This window comes from Cynocephalus volans, chromosome 8 (genome assembly GCF_027409185.1).
Source record: "Cynocephalus volans isolate mCynVol1 chromosome 8, mCynVol1.pri, whole genome shotgun sequence".
Taxonomy (NCBI): domain Eukaryota; kingdom Metazoa; phylum Chordata; class Mammalia; order Dermoptera; family Cynocephalidae; genus Cynocephalus; species Cynocephalus volans.
In genome coordinates, this window is record NC_084467.1 from 11,958,271 (window position 1) to 11,973,757 (window position 15,487).

Consider the following 15,487-nt stretch of genomic DNA (forward strand, 5'->3'; position numbering starts at 1 on the left):
CCCTCGAGGGAACATTGCATGGTACGAGGGTACTTCAAAAAGTCCGTGGAAAGATTCGTGTTATCTTTTAATTCTGTTTTTCCATGAACTTTGTGAAGTTTCCTCGTATGATGAACAACCCTACGAATAGTCTCAGTGCAGAAGCAACATAGTGCGGCTGAGCCACGTCTGAGGACAGCTCTTGAGACAGCCTGAACTCACCACACCCCATGAGTCCAGTGAAGTTCAGTAAAAGTGGGCCTGGGGGCGGGGCGGGCTCTGTTCTTTCATGCTCAGGTGTCCATGGATGGGACTAATCCAGGAACGGGTTTTGTGGCAGTGCTCCAGCTGGAGTTCCCTAGAGCCCTGGGTCCCGTGGAAGGATGTGACTCTTAACACCTCCCACACTGAGTTTCCACCAGAGCACCTCTCCCTTATATCTGTTTCATATGCCAAGCTCCTTGTGGAATTTCGCTTGGGTAAAAGGTTCCACAAACAAAGAAAAAGGAAAAAAGGAAGGAAGGCAGGTTAAAGACCACAGCTTTATAGTATCTGGGAATTTAGATGGTGACTGTCTTCTGAGCTTATTTCCTCTAAACTAAGTTTGTGATAAATATTGAGTGGCTCGGGTGCAAGTCCTTCTAGATGGAACATGCCAGAGGGCAACTGTCAGTCAAACACAGGCACATAAGCCTTCACTGACAGTTGCTTTGAGAATGGAAGAGACTCGCAAGCACTTAGGCCCTATCCCAAAAGACAGCCTTGCTCACTTCCTCTGTGGGTTTTGGGAACGCCCGGTAGGGTTGCCAGATTTAGGGAGGAAAAATAAAACAGGATGCCCAGTTGAATTTGAGTTTCAAATAAACAACAGTTATTCAAGATTCAATAAACAACAGTTATTCAAATATTACATGGGATACTTATACTTTAAAAAGTATTTGCTTTCATTCTGAAATTCAAATTCAGCTGGGCATTCTGTACTTTATCTGGCAACCCCACCCCCAGGTATTTACTGGGCACCAACTTCATGCCAAGATGGGAGGCTCAGAAGCAAATGTCACAGGATGGCAGCCACCGATGTACTTTGCATGGCTCATGGGATATTTTTAGTTTTTTGGGTTCTTTTAAGTAACATTTCAAAATAGGGTATTTTCACAGAATATGCTGGATTTCCAACTTCTCGGGGAAACTTGGAAGATCTGGTGACACGAGGCCCACAATCCACAAGCTGCCATCTCGCAGGCCCCTTAGTAAGCACTCGGGCTGCTGGGTTCCAGCAGAAGCAGATTTACCCTCCCGGGAGAGTGCAGTGTTCCTCAACGGCCCTTCAGTCGACCAGCCTCCTCCTCTGCTGGAATCTGGAACAGAGATCCCTAAGAGATTCAGCAGGATGGTGTGCCACTGCCCCCAAAAGCCATGCACTCTTCTGCAGAACCACATTGTCCCTACCTGCTCCTGGGAAGGCCCAACATTCCAAATGGATAGCATCCCATAATAATATCCCAACATAAGCTAAATTTTGTCAATATTCTTTCTGTATTAAAGAGACGAGTGTTTGTAGAGATGGTGAAGAACAAGATGCAGAACTCAAATTCCCAGGTGAGCCGGAAAGAGAAGACAGAAAACAGTAGGACGTCAGCAGCAAGCCCAGTTGACAGTAATGTCACATCCATTACGTACCAAGCACTTAGCACAGAGCCTAGCACTCGACATGCATTATCTCATTTAATCTTCATAGCACCCTGTGGGATGGGTATTGTCATTGTGCCCAGTTTACAGCTGAGGTGTCTGAGGCTCAGAGACTATTTTGTCCAGAGCCACACAACTAAGTAAAACTCAGTGGAACTCTATGCAGATCTGACACCGGCTGAGGGCTCCTTACTTTCCTACAGGTAATAAACCTGATACGGTTTGGGTGGCATTTCTTTTGAATTTCAAGGAATCATCCTCTAGAATATTCTTTTTTAAGAGTTGAGACTCAAGACTATGAAATCTTAACCAAGTTGAACCTCTGCCATTCACAATTCAGCTCTGGAACTGGAATGGACCCAATCCACATTCCCACTTTGCAGAAAGTAGAGAGGCGAGCTCTCAGGAAGCTTGAAAGTTAAACACACTTCTGTTGAATAAGAGAGAGGAGAGATATTCAAGTTTGATAAAAGGCCACAACTATTCTGAGACAACAAACATATCATTGGAAAAATCAGATATTCTATGTTAAGGGAGTTTTGTGGAAAATAGAAGCCTCTTTTCAACGAACATCCTTGTCCTAAGTCTAGAAGGTGGGCACTGCTCAGAGCAGGATGTTTGTTTTTCTTTTGGCAGCTGGCCAGTATGAGGATCCAGAGCCATGACTTGGTGGCTGCGCTCTAACCAACTGAGCTAACCAGCCAGCCCTCATGTTAGGAAGATAGAGAGCATGCTAAGGGTCCCCCTAGATCTGAGACCTTTGCCACCCTGCAAAGTGGGAATGAGGGGGAGGTTTGTTGCTTATTTGTACACATGGGAGAGACTAGAGCAAGCAGAAATTACCCTACAGCTAGGTTTTGGCTGAGGACCACCTGGGGCTGTAAAATAAGAGAGGAGGTACCGGGATGGGCCCCAGATGTTATAGGAATACTGTGCTTCTCTGAGCTGTGAAGCCCCCTGGAACTTCAGGCCTCCTCTGGGCTTAACAGAATGAGGGCAGCTAAGAACAAAAAGGGATCTTTGTATTTGTCCAACCCTCCAGCGAGGGCTGGGGGGCTCAGTGTCTAGGACCTCCTGGGTGCGGAATGGATTCCTCCAGGTTCCTTGCAAAGTGTAGCTTGGGGGTCGCCCTCCTCTACAGTGTGTGAGTCCTTAGATGATGAAGTCACATGACCACCTTGAAAAAGACAGGACGTGTAGAAGCTACTCTTTCTGTCCTGCCCTCCCATCAACAAGTCTCCATCACCAGCAAGCTTCGGAACTGGAATCTCCTTTCTTCTTAAGGATCTACAGGTTTTTGTTTTCCGTCCTCCAAAGGGCCAGTCTTCTTTTTTTTTTTTTTTTGCAGCTAACAGTCTTGTATAATTGTTCGTGGGCTGTATGCTAAAGAGGAAAATCTAGTTAATAAACATTTACCTAGTCAAGGCTACCCTACTGTGCTAAGCACTGGAAAGAGAAGAGTGAACAAAAAGAGATGCTGTCCTGGCCCTCATTCACTCAGCAAGTGTTTATCGAGAGCCTGTGATGTGGCAGGTGCTGTCCCAGTGGTTAGGTTTGATCACGCTTTCTCAGTGTGGGGCAGTGTCACCCCCGAGGGGGCAAAAATTCGTTCCTGTTATGTATAAATCACAGACAGATTTAGATAGATAGATGCGTGTTATCTGTAATATTAAAATTTCATGGGGGGGGATTAGGAAAAAAATGTTTAAGAAGTCTCTGGGGAGCAGCCATAATGAAAAAAAGGTTGAGAAACACAGTTAGATCAATTAAGGCACATAAAAAAATCTCTCTGCCTTTCTGGCCTACAGTCATGGGCCATTTTTTTAAAAAAAGTAAATACAAGTAATGATTAAATAATTACTTTATGCAAAGTGTTTTGAGGACAAAGGCCAGTAGGCTGAGCTCAGAAGCATATTTTACAGGGACCCGCCCAGTCTAAGCGCCAGGCAAAGCCACCCTGAAGAAGGGATGTTTAAACCGAGACCTAAGGTTGTGCAGGAACCAGCTGCGAGCTTTCTAGAGCCAACGCTCGCAGTCGCCTGACACAGCCACCCCAGTAGGTCCTGAGTTAATTTCCGCCCGCGTGTGGCTATGTAAATGAGTGCCTGCGCCCTGCCTGTTCATTCCAAGGGGTGCAGTTCCAACCATCCCAAGCCTCAGCCAGTTCCCCAGCCCTGCCTGCCCCATTAGCATCGTCACTGTCCCTTCCTCTTCCAGGTCAGCCATCCCAGCCCCCTCCCTTGTCACTCCCAAAAAGAGAAACAAAGTTTATCCTAGGGCGCTTCCCCCTACCCCAAGCTCCTGGCAGACCTTGGGGTGGGGACCCCTGGGATCTGGGACTCTTTTTTAAAAAACTCCCTGTCTTCAGTTCCAACAGCCAACTGCACACTAGGTCAGGGCACTGGCATTTGGGAATCATCCACAGTCAGCAATTTTACTGAAAATCACATAATAAGGAGTATAAAAGAAAGATTGTTTAGAGGGGAAGGGTTTTTGAAACTTGCTGTTTTCTTTTTCCCTGGCGGTTCGGACCAATATTTACTTTGTAGACTAGTGGAGAGATTTTAGCCTTTCTTACCCTCAAAGGACTTTGAATGCAGAGTCTCAGAACACATTCAAAGTTCCTGGTGGCCATGGGCACAGGTCTCAGGAGGTGATTTTTAAACCTGTCTTAAAGTGAAAAGAGCTTAAGAGATGGTCCTAACAACCGTCCTGTTGTAATCCTCCCAGAATCTCCTCTGGCCCTCTGAGAAAGACACGACCAATATTCTGGTCCCTGTTTGACAGATGAGGAACTGAGGGGTCATGTAAGTGGCAGAGCTCAAACTCGACCCCCCAGCCAGCCCTCTTCCCCCAAGTGTCCATGTGTCCTAAAGGTTAGAGTCTTGCAGCAGCTAGAGTTGGCAATTTAAACCCAGTTGGAAAGAAACTTGGAATTCACATTTGTATCTGCAGTATGTACAGAGTCGTGTGTGAGAGAGATCCTTGGGTTGCAATGAACGGAAACCTACTCGGAAGCAAGAGCTTTTAAAAGGAAGCAGAAATGAGTGCCTCATAAAAGCTAAGGGACTGGCAGGTTCTCTCTCACACAAGCACGTGCACGTGCGTGCACACAGGCCTGTGTCATTAGATCTCTGCTTCTCTCCCTACCTCTGCTGATTTCATCTCTCCCCAGTCTTGTGACGGGAAGGGAGTGAGTAGCATCTCAGAGCCCACAATCCCAAATCCTAGGAGTGATCATCTGAAAAGCCCTGCTTGTGCCCAGTGGCCAACCAGGACCTGGGAGTGGGGTCATACCTGTGGCTGCCTGAGTGCCCCTCCCAGCGGGTGGGAAGTGCTCAAAAAAGGGTTAGACTGAACCCATGGAATATATTGCATTTTCTCCTTGTAAACCATCAGAGATTTAAGACACATTCAATTTGGTAACAGCTTTTCAGGAGAAACTCCATCATAATGAATGTGTTCCTCATAAAAATCTCCTAGTTTCAAAACCATGAAAATGCCCAAAAGGAAAGCAATATCTATGTATCTGGATGGGTGTACCCCAAAGCATTAATAAGGCTTATCTTTGGGTAGTGTGATAATGATGAACCATTTTATCTCCACTTTATCTTTTTTTTTTTCTTTTTTTCATGATAGTCTTTCTTAGAACTATCAAATCTCATACTGAACAATGAACATTTTCAGTTGCTAAAGAGGACTTTTTTTGCTCCTGTCTATAAGTCTTTGTCTACAAGTTAAACAAAAGCAAACACAAGTGCTATTTATCTCCTTTTGCTCATGTCTATGTATACATATTTTTTTTTACAGCCAACATTTTATTTTGTGTACAAAAAATAAATAAAACCATTCAAGTGGAACGTTTTGGGATTGCTGCTATCATAGAGTTTGTATGTTTGTTCCTCTTGCTCGTTGAAGGTTGGAGCCAGAAAAGCCCTAAAGATGGACCAGGACAGAGAAATGCTGAAGAACGATTCTTCCAGCAAATCCAGCCAGAGCCTTCTGTTTTCTAAGCCTGGAGGAAGGAACTAGAGGAACATTGTCCCGGCACGCCTTGCCTGATCCTCTGTGAGTCGGTTTGACTCTCTGTATCTTCTGTGTCAAAATACTAAGATGCTTTTGTAGGACTTTAAAGATTGTTATGCTAGTGTTTTTGCCTTCTAGACTGGTACTTTGCACAATATTGTATTTTGGAGTGTGTGGGGAGAGGGCTTCCTTTTCTAAAATCTCTGTGAATGCACACACACTCGGGTATAGGAAGAATCTAAGTTTGCAACCCAGACTCCTAGGTACGGTAGATACAGTTAGGTGGTTCCACAGTTGGGTCATGGCGTACCCAAACGTCACACTTCTACGGAGCTCCAAGACAGTGACGGTTGAGAAAACCCAAGACTCGTATCACAGAGCAGAATGGTAACCTCAGGGCTGTCGGGGCCATGGTATAGTGAATTAATATCACTTTGTTATAATAAATTTAGAACGCCAATCAGTTTTACTGCTTTCATAATAATAACTAACTTTTGTATGGCACTCTGCAGTTTTCAGATCACTTCTCATTTAATCCCCCACCAAGCCCTAGGAGGTAGTGTTAAGTTCCCCATTTCACAGATGAGGAAGCTGAGGCCCAGGCCAGTTAAACAGGCTGCCTAAAATCGCACAGCTAGTAAATTCAAGAGTTGGGTCTTCAACCCAGGTTTCTAATCCCATCTCTTACTGTCCAGTCTGCTACACCAAGATGGTCTGGTAGTTCCATTCTGAGGCCACAAGGACAGACCAAGTTCACAGTCACCAAAGGACATACACTTCCCAGATGGACACACTTCTTTTTCACGGTGTTTAGAGAGAGACCCTCATTTTCCTTGCTCCATTCCCATTCTGCCTTCCTTCCATCCCTCCGTCCGCTCGCTACCTTTCTTGTATGGCCGGGCAGCAAGCAAAACAAGAAAGAAGAGCCGGAAGTCATGAATATAATTTATTTTTTATTTTTAAAAAGCTTCAATAAAAATATTTTTTATATTTCAAAACCACGTGGATTCTTTACACTGATTAAAACTAGGGGGAAATAGGAGAAATTCTTTGTGTTTTATTCCACAAAAGGTACATCTTACACAGGCTCGGGATCTAACGTCAGTGAAAAAGGTAAGCATTACTTGACCTTAAAAATACTCTCAGGGCTGGCCGGTTAGCTCAGTTGGTCAGAGCATGGTGTTGTGACACCAAGGTCAAGGGTTCAGATCCCAGTACCAGCCAGCCACAAAAAAAAAAAAAAAAAAGAAAGAAAGAAAAGAAGAACTCTCGAGGAGTTGAGAAAAAGAAAATAGGGGCTGGCTAGTTAACTCAACTGGTTAGAGCACAGCCAAGGTCAAGGGTTTGGATACCCATAGCAGCCATCCACCAAAATATATATTATAGATATATGTATTCTTGGAAATCCCAGAAATTCTCCATAAAGAACCTGGTATTATTTAGACTGTATCATATCCCCTAAGTCCAAAACAGCAAGTTTTTCTCCGGCACCAGAACAGATCACTCAGTTAAGCGACAGTTTAAGTAGCTGGCTCATGTTTGGGAGCCAAATTATGTGAAAAATACATTATTTGTTTGTTGAACATGGATATTTGAATTTGCATAAGCTAAATATAATGCCTGTGTGACTCCACTGTATTTTAGGTCTTTCAAAGACACACTAATTTTTATCATATCGACATTACAACCCATGGTGACAGTTTATCATCTTCACTTCTTGAACTACAAGAAGTAGTCTTTTTGTCTGCTCGGCCACGCTTCCTGTTTCCCTGAGATGCACCCCCAACATCAGATTTGCCCTACATAAGGCTGCCCCCATAGCCGTAGCTGATTGACTGAGGGGTAGATACCCAACCCAAGCCAGACCAATCAGATTTCTCTCCTAATTCAATCTGAGGCGATCAGCATCTCTGTCCTTGGTATTTGGAAGTGGGACACTAGAGTGCCATACAAGTCATTAGTGGTGCTTGAGCTGAGAGTCTTGAAGCAGTTCCAAGGCTCGGGTGTCCATTTTCCCCCTTGTGTTCAGAGAAACAAAGCCAGTATTCTGAAAAAGTAGATATGCAATAAGTAGAGACGAGAAACACAGAACCCCAGAGACAGTGCAGCAGATGCTAAGCGATGTTAAGACAACTTAGTCATTGCTTAACATCGCTTTCCTCTACCATATAGGCTCGAAGTGAAAGGCCTTGATTTCTCTGCCTCCCTTGCAGCTAGGGCGGCTCACATTGTACAGACCTGGCCAATAGCATGTCAGTGAAAGCCCCTGAGGAGGGCTACCCTTCTGCAACAAAAGGCAATCTTCGCTACGAGAAAGCATTCGCCCCTTGTCCCTTTGCCTTGTCTCCTTTTTTGCTCCTGGAGCTCAGACTTGGAGCTGGAGCAGCATCTTGGGGATCATCAGGCAGCAAGCAAGAGGCCAAAGCCCACCTGCCAAGGACAATGGAACGGAAGGACAAAAAGGCCTGTTGGCACCACAGTGCTCTGAGCCGTGACTGAATTGCCCACCTCTGTACTTCTTGCTGTGTGAGACAAAAAAGCCCTCTCTACTTAATCCACTGTAGTCAGGTGGATATGTCTCTGCTGTGGCACAAACCACCCAAAACTTAGTAACTTAAAATGCCAAACATTTATTATTTCACAACTCCATGGGTCAAGGTGGGCATTTTCACTGTCTGGGCTGGCTTGGCGGGGCTGAATGGTTTAGAATGGCCTGGTCATGGTCGGGCACATTGGATTAGGGCAGTAGTTCTCAGCCAGAGGCAGTTTTGCCTCCTCCAACTCCCCGTGTGAAGACAACTCCCATTTTGGCAACGTCTGGACATAATTTTGATTGTCACGACTGGTTGGGGGGAGGGGTGATACTATCATCTAGTAGGTAGAGGGCCGAAGATGCTGCTAAACATCCTACTATGCACAGAACAACTCCCCACAAAAAAGAACTGTTTGATCTGAAGTGTGAGTAGTACTGAGAAACCCGGTCCAGAGAAGACTTCGGCTGGACAGTTCGTCTGTGCTTAGCGTGCTCACCCGTCGGCCAGCGGGGAAACCAGGCTCATTCACATGGTGGTGGTCACAGGTTCCCAAGAGCAGCAAGTGAGGGCAAGCCCCAATGCACTAGCACTTTTCAAGTCTCCACCTGCCTTGTGTTTGTTAATAGCCCATCAGATAATGCCAGAGTCAGTGTGGGAGGGGCTCCAAATTTTTACAGTCTACCCACATAGTTTTCTGTTGTTTAAAGCTAAATACATTCCCAGCAGACACAGAAGGAGAAAGTTACCTTAATTCCTGATGAATTTCTCGGTCCTGGGTCCTTTCCTTGTGAAGTCCAGTTCCAATGCTTGCCCTTGGGTTCCCCTAGGACCCTTTGTATCACTCCAGATTCCATGTTTGCAAACAGAAACCTCTGTGGCTAACTTAAGCAGAAAGAGCATTTATTGGAAGGAAATGAGGAAGGTTAGAGAATCAAAGACTAAGCAAAGCTGAAGAGTCAGGCTTGGACAATCAGGAACTGTCTTTTCTTCCCCATAGATGCCCCCTTTTTGCTTCAGCTGGTTAGGGTTTCTGTGATTTGCAACCAAACTGGCCTTTACTAAGACACCCTGCTATCCACCCCCACTGGTGGTTCTGAGAAGCTACCAGCAACCTTTCCCTTGGAGGTTGTACCAAGGTAACAGCAGTGTCCTGCAGTGCCCCCAAAACCTCCCAATCTTCTTCTGATCCTCCAAGAAGCTAAGACAAACGACTTCCTTCTGCCCTTGCCAATGATAGCCCACTTGGATTCCTGGATTCGTGACTTTGCAGATAAGGTGCACTTCTCTTGCAACTTGGCAGCATCACCATCGCCTGCTGTTGTAGAAACCAGAGTCATGAAATGTCTGAGGGGAAAAAAATAGCTTCTGGATATACATTCCAAAGTGTGCTCCTGGTAAGTGGAGTAGTTTCCAATTTTTTAGGGCCTTAGGAATGAAAGAAACACACGAACACTGACAGGAAACCCAAAACCTGCTAATGCCGAGGCATCCTTCTGTTTCATGCTGAGGCCTCCTGAAGCAAGAGTTGGGGCACCAGGTGAGGGTAGACTATTCAGCTTATCAATTTGGCCTCATTTCCATCAAGATGAGCCACTTGCATCCGTCCACTCAGTGTCCTAAGTTATTTTGGGCCAATTCATGAACTTACATGCCTACTTTTGTTTTCAAACATTTTTCTTTGCTCATTGGTTCCCCAGGAATCCACTGCAATGCCTCCATCCTGCAGCAGGAAGCATAAGCAGGTTCTTGTTTGGAGTTTCCTCTCATCTTCAACACACTGCTTTCCCTCCAAAGACCCTAAAATATGGGAGGTAGAAATTTTATCTTCTGGCTATCTGTGGTCTTATCATCAGAGAGATCAGAGGTGCTCTTTGACTGGAAAATTACTTTCATGGTTAAACAAGCGGCCTTCATTCATTCAGATACTAGGTGCCTACTATGTGCCAGGCACTGATGCTCCATGCCAGGCCTCACAGCCCTGACCTTTGCTTCTCTTTTTCTTCATGTTCTGAGCTATTGCTTTAACTGAAAAGGAGTTGGAATCATTAATTTACTGGGTATGTTACATGGGAGAGCTCACCTTTGACGTTCACGTATCTTTTCTGGCTTTGGATGGGATTATGCGGGGTGTTCTTTAAAGAGAGCTGCATGCAGCAATGACCCTCTTCTGGGAGTTTCTTTGTGCCTTCCAGCAGTTAATGTTCAATAGTTAATAATAGTAACTACTTTGTACAGTGTCCTTACTAGCCATCAGACACTGTGCTAAGCATGGTCCAAACATTATCACACCTAATTCTATGTGCGTCACCCCTGTTTCACCTGTGAAAACGACAGTCTAGAGTAAGTAAATAACTTGCCCAAGGTCACAGAGCAAGAGTCGGAGCCCAGACTTTGTAACCTTAACTGCTCCAATATACTGGTTGTATACTATTCAATGAGAATAGGCTTGGCAAACTTTTTCTGTAAAGAGCCAGATAGTAAAAGCTCTTTTTCTGTAAAGGACCATTATGCTTTACCAACCATAGGGTCTCTATTGCCACTACTCAACTCCTTCATTGCAGCATATGTAAATAAATGAGCATGGCTGTGTTCCAATAAAGCTTTATTCATAAAAATATGCAGAGGGCCAGATTTGCTGACCCCTGTGTTTAACTATCACCCAGACTAGATTATTAGGAATAGTATGGCTATTGCTTGCCACATGACTACTGAGAAGCCAGATTATTGTTATCTTCATCATTGAGAGTATTTTGAGTTTTTATTATATGCCACATGCTGCACTAAACACTTTACAAAAATTTTATCATTTAATCTTCTCAAGTACTACAGGAAAAAGATCGGTATCCCATTTTATAGGCAATGTAACTGAGGCCAGAAAGGTAAAGTAACTTGCCCACGGTCACCCTACTGTGATTTCCAAACCCAGCTCCTAACCATTACCCCATACTGTCTTACGCCATCACAGAGCAGCATCTGCAAAATAAGGAGCGTTGTTAGTGGGTCTGAAAGACCTGCTTCCCCTGGACCAGCTTGAAAATACTTGTAGCACTTTTCCTTCCTCTAGGCATCCTGGCTTACAAGTCCCTTTCTGAGAGTTGCCTGCTTTCTTTAGTTAATACTTAGGGCAGGTGTCCCCAGCCAAGGTACCATGCTTTTTCTTTCAACTGACTTTGCCTATATCTGCACTGGTCCATTATGTGTTAATTTCACAATGTCCCTTTCAGTTTCACAAGTTCTCCAGTGCCCCTGCAGTGGCTGCATGCAGTGTTTAGCTGTACCTTCTATTCCTTCTGCCTTGTCTGCTGAGCAGAGAGCTGCTTAAATGACCTGTGGGCTACAGTGATGCCCAAGGACCAGCAGGTCACCTGGCCCCAACCCCTTCTCAGAGAAGATAGGGGACAGACACTTGAGAGGCTTGTTTTTTAAGAGCTCCTGTTAACTTTTGTTTGAGTCACGTGGGTGAGTAGAGGTGTCACTTTAGCAGCTTCTCTTTCTTGGCAGTGACCTTGAGACCTAAAAATGGGCCACCGGATGCCTGGAGGGGACATTGAGAAAACACCCAATTTATCCCCAGCCCTCAGGCAGAGCCAGCTATCATGCATTCATTCAACAGATATTTCTCCAGCACTCACTTCAGTCCAGGTACCATGCTGGGCACTGAGGATCCAAAGTTGAACCAGATAGGTCCTTTCCTCCAGGAAGTTGCATTGGGAGGGCACATCAAATATTTTACTGACGCTTCATTATAGATAATAAGGGCTGGTTCCCAACCAGAGGGAAATTAGCTAAAAGAGTTGTAGCCTCTCTCAGCAGCCCAGTGTGGGATCCAATAAATCTCACCCTTCAAAATGGCTATTCTGGTCCCCACCTCCCCCATCCCTCGCTTGCCTATGAACAGGAGAATTCCAGGACCAGTGCCCAGTGCTCAAAACACTTAATAAATATGTCTTGATAGCCTGGATGTAGCAGCACACTGCTTTCATAGAGTAGTTGTTGCAAGTATAAAAATCAAAATCAGCCATCCATATTATTACCGTCTTTGGAAGGGATCCAGGAGGCCACTGCAGGAGCAGTACTGCTGGGTTTATGGTACCCTACATACACACACTCTCTTTGGGAGTTTAAAACGGGGCTAAGATTCAAGCCTGTCAGGGTATAAAACTTGGATATTGACCTGCCTGTGACTTAGAAGCCAAAAACATGCCCAGCTGGGCATATTCAACTAATTTGAAAGACCATCTTGGTTTTCAAGTAGATTCATTCCATCCAAGATAACCATAGAAAGAGAGCTCTATAGATAAGTCGGTTTCTTATGACCTGCAGCTTGGTCTACCTGCAGCTACTGTCCCCATCACCGTCCCCTTGTCCTCCTGCCCCCTGTTCCCTGCCCCTGCTCAGTGGTCCCATACGTGCCAGTCTGACACCAGCTCCTCCCCACGTTGCACCCCTGCATGCCTTCCAGATTTTGCAGGTGATCAGAAAGCCTCTGAGAGCCAACCAGACTGTGACCCACCTACTCTCACCCAGATTGCTCCAAAGGAGTATTTGAGCTGCTCCTGAACCTTGACCTCTGTGCCTCTTTCTCAATCCCTCAGGGGTTTCTGATGACTATGGAGTGTATGTAATGAATAATCAGTAAGCTGGTATCTGTAAAGTGCTGAGTGCTGCATTTCATGAGCTAACTTTACCTCTGACAGCCTCTCTAACCCCTCCTCATTCTCCCAGCATCTCAGGCCGGAGGGACCACCCAGTCCTGTCGGGCTCTGGAATGCCCCCCCCACAACGTCCATGCCATCTCCCCATCACCCAAGAGCTCTTTCCAACCGTTTCTCCCCTTGTTTCTCCTCCCCTTTTTTGAAAGTGCTGTTGTTTTTCTTAATATCACTTCACCCCTCCCCAAAAGAGTTATACAAGTAGATGTGGGAGGAAGAGAAGAAACATAAGTCAATGATGACTAAGTCCGCCTAGCTCCCTTGCGGCTGGAATATTGTCAGAACTGGCTCTCGCTCACCCTGGCTCTGTAAAAAATCCTCTGCTGAGGGTGTGATTTTTCCTGAAGATCATTCTTTCCACATGACCAAATGCTGTAATGTGTCACCAATCCAGATCGTTTTTTCTTCCATCAGAATCCAGGCTTGGGGCACAGAACTCAGGGTCATTCAAAAGTGATTTCCCCTCATCAGGAGGTAATTGATATTTCCTGAAAGTTCCACCTCCCATCAGGACACATCAGTTGCCTTTGCCTTTCCCTCCTTCACTACTTCTTTGATTTCTAAAAAAGTGCTTTCCTTGAAGTCCAGTGACCTCAGAAGGAAAAAAGTGCTAATTAAAGGCAGCCCTTCACAGGCATCTCCGGCTTTGGAGCAGGTCACAGTCTCAAGGCCTCTGCACTGGGGCAGAGCACTGAGCAGCTCAAGCTCTCACCCTGTGGTCCCAGAGCCTCAGAGCTCTACAAACCCCGAAAACCTGTGAGAAAAATCACCCCAAGAGGTGTTGAAAGGGTCCACCCATCAGGGCAGCATTTCCTGAGCTCTGAGTTTAATAGCAGCACGGCTTGGGTACTCGGCATCCCTTTTACAAGATGCAAAAGGTAATGACCAGGAATTTCTCCACCTGTGTGTCATGGAGCCTGCCCGCCCTCCCAAAGTTGTGTCCACACTTGCCAAATAGGTAACAGACTCGGGTGATGTGTTTGTTTTTTTTTTCCTGGGGGGGGGGTGGTGAAGGAGAAATGAGGTTATAAGGACATGTAAGCCCCGCACCCCCAGAAGCCTGTACTAGAACCAGGGTGGCCACAGGAGGAGTAGGAGGTGGTTGACACCTGTCCTAGAGGATCCTGGGAACGTTCTCTGCAAGCCCAAGTTAAGAAAGGACACGTCCATCCCCGTAGGGGTTTCCCTCCTTCTGTGACCAGGACGTTGAATTCACACAACAGTGCAAAAAATTCAAACCCCAGGTTTTTCACATATATGTAACTTGTTTTTCCAGAAGGCAAAACCCTCACATCATCTCACTAAGTTTGCTCCCACGTCAAGCAGATGCAAAACATTTCATAATAAAGGCAGCCCTATTTCATGCAGATTCATTCAAAATCATAAGTTGGGGTAGATTGAAGCTCACCAGTTTTGAAAGTAATTAGCTATTTTGTATGGAAGACTAAGAATTTGGTAAACCTAAGCATCTGCAGACATAATTTTAGATGTTTCAGTCTACACCCTGCCCCTAGTCCTACATCCATTAAATAACAATTTTACTTCTGTTGGGTCCTTCAAGGCTGCATATGAGCTTTAAAGAAACAAAATCATTTAAGCTGATCCTCTTTATTGGACTCAGAAACAGTCTCACGAACAAGTGAATGAAAACTTCACATTTTCTGAACTCTGAAAGTTTTTGTTCTCAATTTCATTCTTTTAAAAATAATTTTTAAGTTAATTCAGCAATGTTCTTAAACACAGCAAATTGACAAAGTTGTCCATTCTGTGCAAATCCCTCTAACAGCTTGCTGGCTTTTACATTAAGTGCTCTCTGCCTCCAAAGCACCAGGTTTTAAGACCCGCATCCATCTTTTCTCTGCACCTTGGCTGGTGGGAGCAGTTTCTGCACAGGGCCCTCCACATTATGCAAACATGTTAGAAAATACGCACAGAGCACAGCCCCCCTTCTAGATCGGTGATTCTCAGACTTCAGTGAACAGAACTCCCCTGGGTGCTTGTTAACACGCAGATTCCTGGGTCCCACCCCAGAAGTCAGTTTTGTCTGTCTGGATTGGAGCCTAGGAATCTGTACATCAACCAGTGCCCCAGTGGTTCTGACGCTGGAGGTCCACAGAGATAAATCCTCTCTGAACTCTTCCCCCAGCCTCATCCCGTAAGCCTTTGGGGAGGACATATCTCCTCTGGAGCCCCCGACAAAATAACAAGATCAAGATCTCCCTATCAGTTCCCTAAAGTAGAGTCACAGGCGAAAACCCTGGCCCAGCAGCTACTCTGCCAAGTCATCCATGTGATGCAGCCGGCCAGGGGGAGAGGACCAGCCCCCTCCCCTCTCCCTCTCCCCCGTCCTGGAGGACCTTTCACGGGTGAGGCCCAGCCCCGTCTCCCTTATAGCTACTGGTCTATCCTTTTCCAACAGATGCCAGCAGCTTCAGCCACGATTAAATCTAAGCCGGGGTTCCTGCTCACCGGACCCACCCTCTTCATCCGCCTGCAACCCTCGGAGAACGCTAGTGTTTTGCATAGAGTCATCTCCATAGCAACCGA

At 45.6% G+C, this 15,487-nt stretch overlaps 1 protein-coding gene and 1 non-coding gene across 4 annotated transcripts in view; one reads left to right on the forward strand and one right to left on the reverse strand.

Moving 5' to 3' along the window:
* The window catches only part of FHAD1 (forkhead associated phosphopeptide binding domain 1), a 124,507-nt gene extending 117,881 nt beyond the window's left edge, over positions 1 to 6,626 (forward strand). The window contains exons 32-34 of one of the 3 annotated variants that reach the window (XM_063106532.1): positions 1,525 to 1,578; positions 5,587 to 5,736; positions 6,390 to 6,626. In XM_063106532.1, coding sequence (XP_062962602.1) covers positions 1,525 to 1,578; positions 5,587 to 5,700 — 168 coding nt within the window. In that variant the 3' untranslated portion in view covers positions 5,701 to 5,736; positions 6,390 to 6,626. Of the gene's footprint in view, positions 1 to 1,524; positions 1,579 to 5,586 lie in introns of all 3 variants that reach the window. The other 2 variants (XM_063106531.1, XM_063106533.1) reach the window with 2 other exon arrangements.
* LOC134385405 (small nucleolar RNA SNORA40) lies at positions 5,303 to 5,430 on the reverse strand. Its single transcript, XR_010024378.1, has one exon. It is a non-coding gene; the product is annotated as a small nucleolar RNA SNORA40 (small nucleolar RNA).
* Positions 6,627 to 15,487: the final 8,861 nt, after the last annotated feature.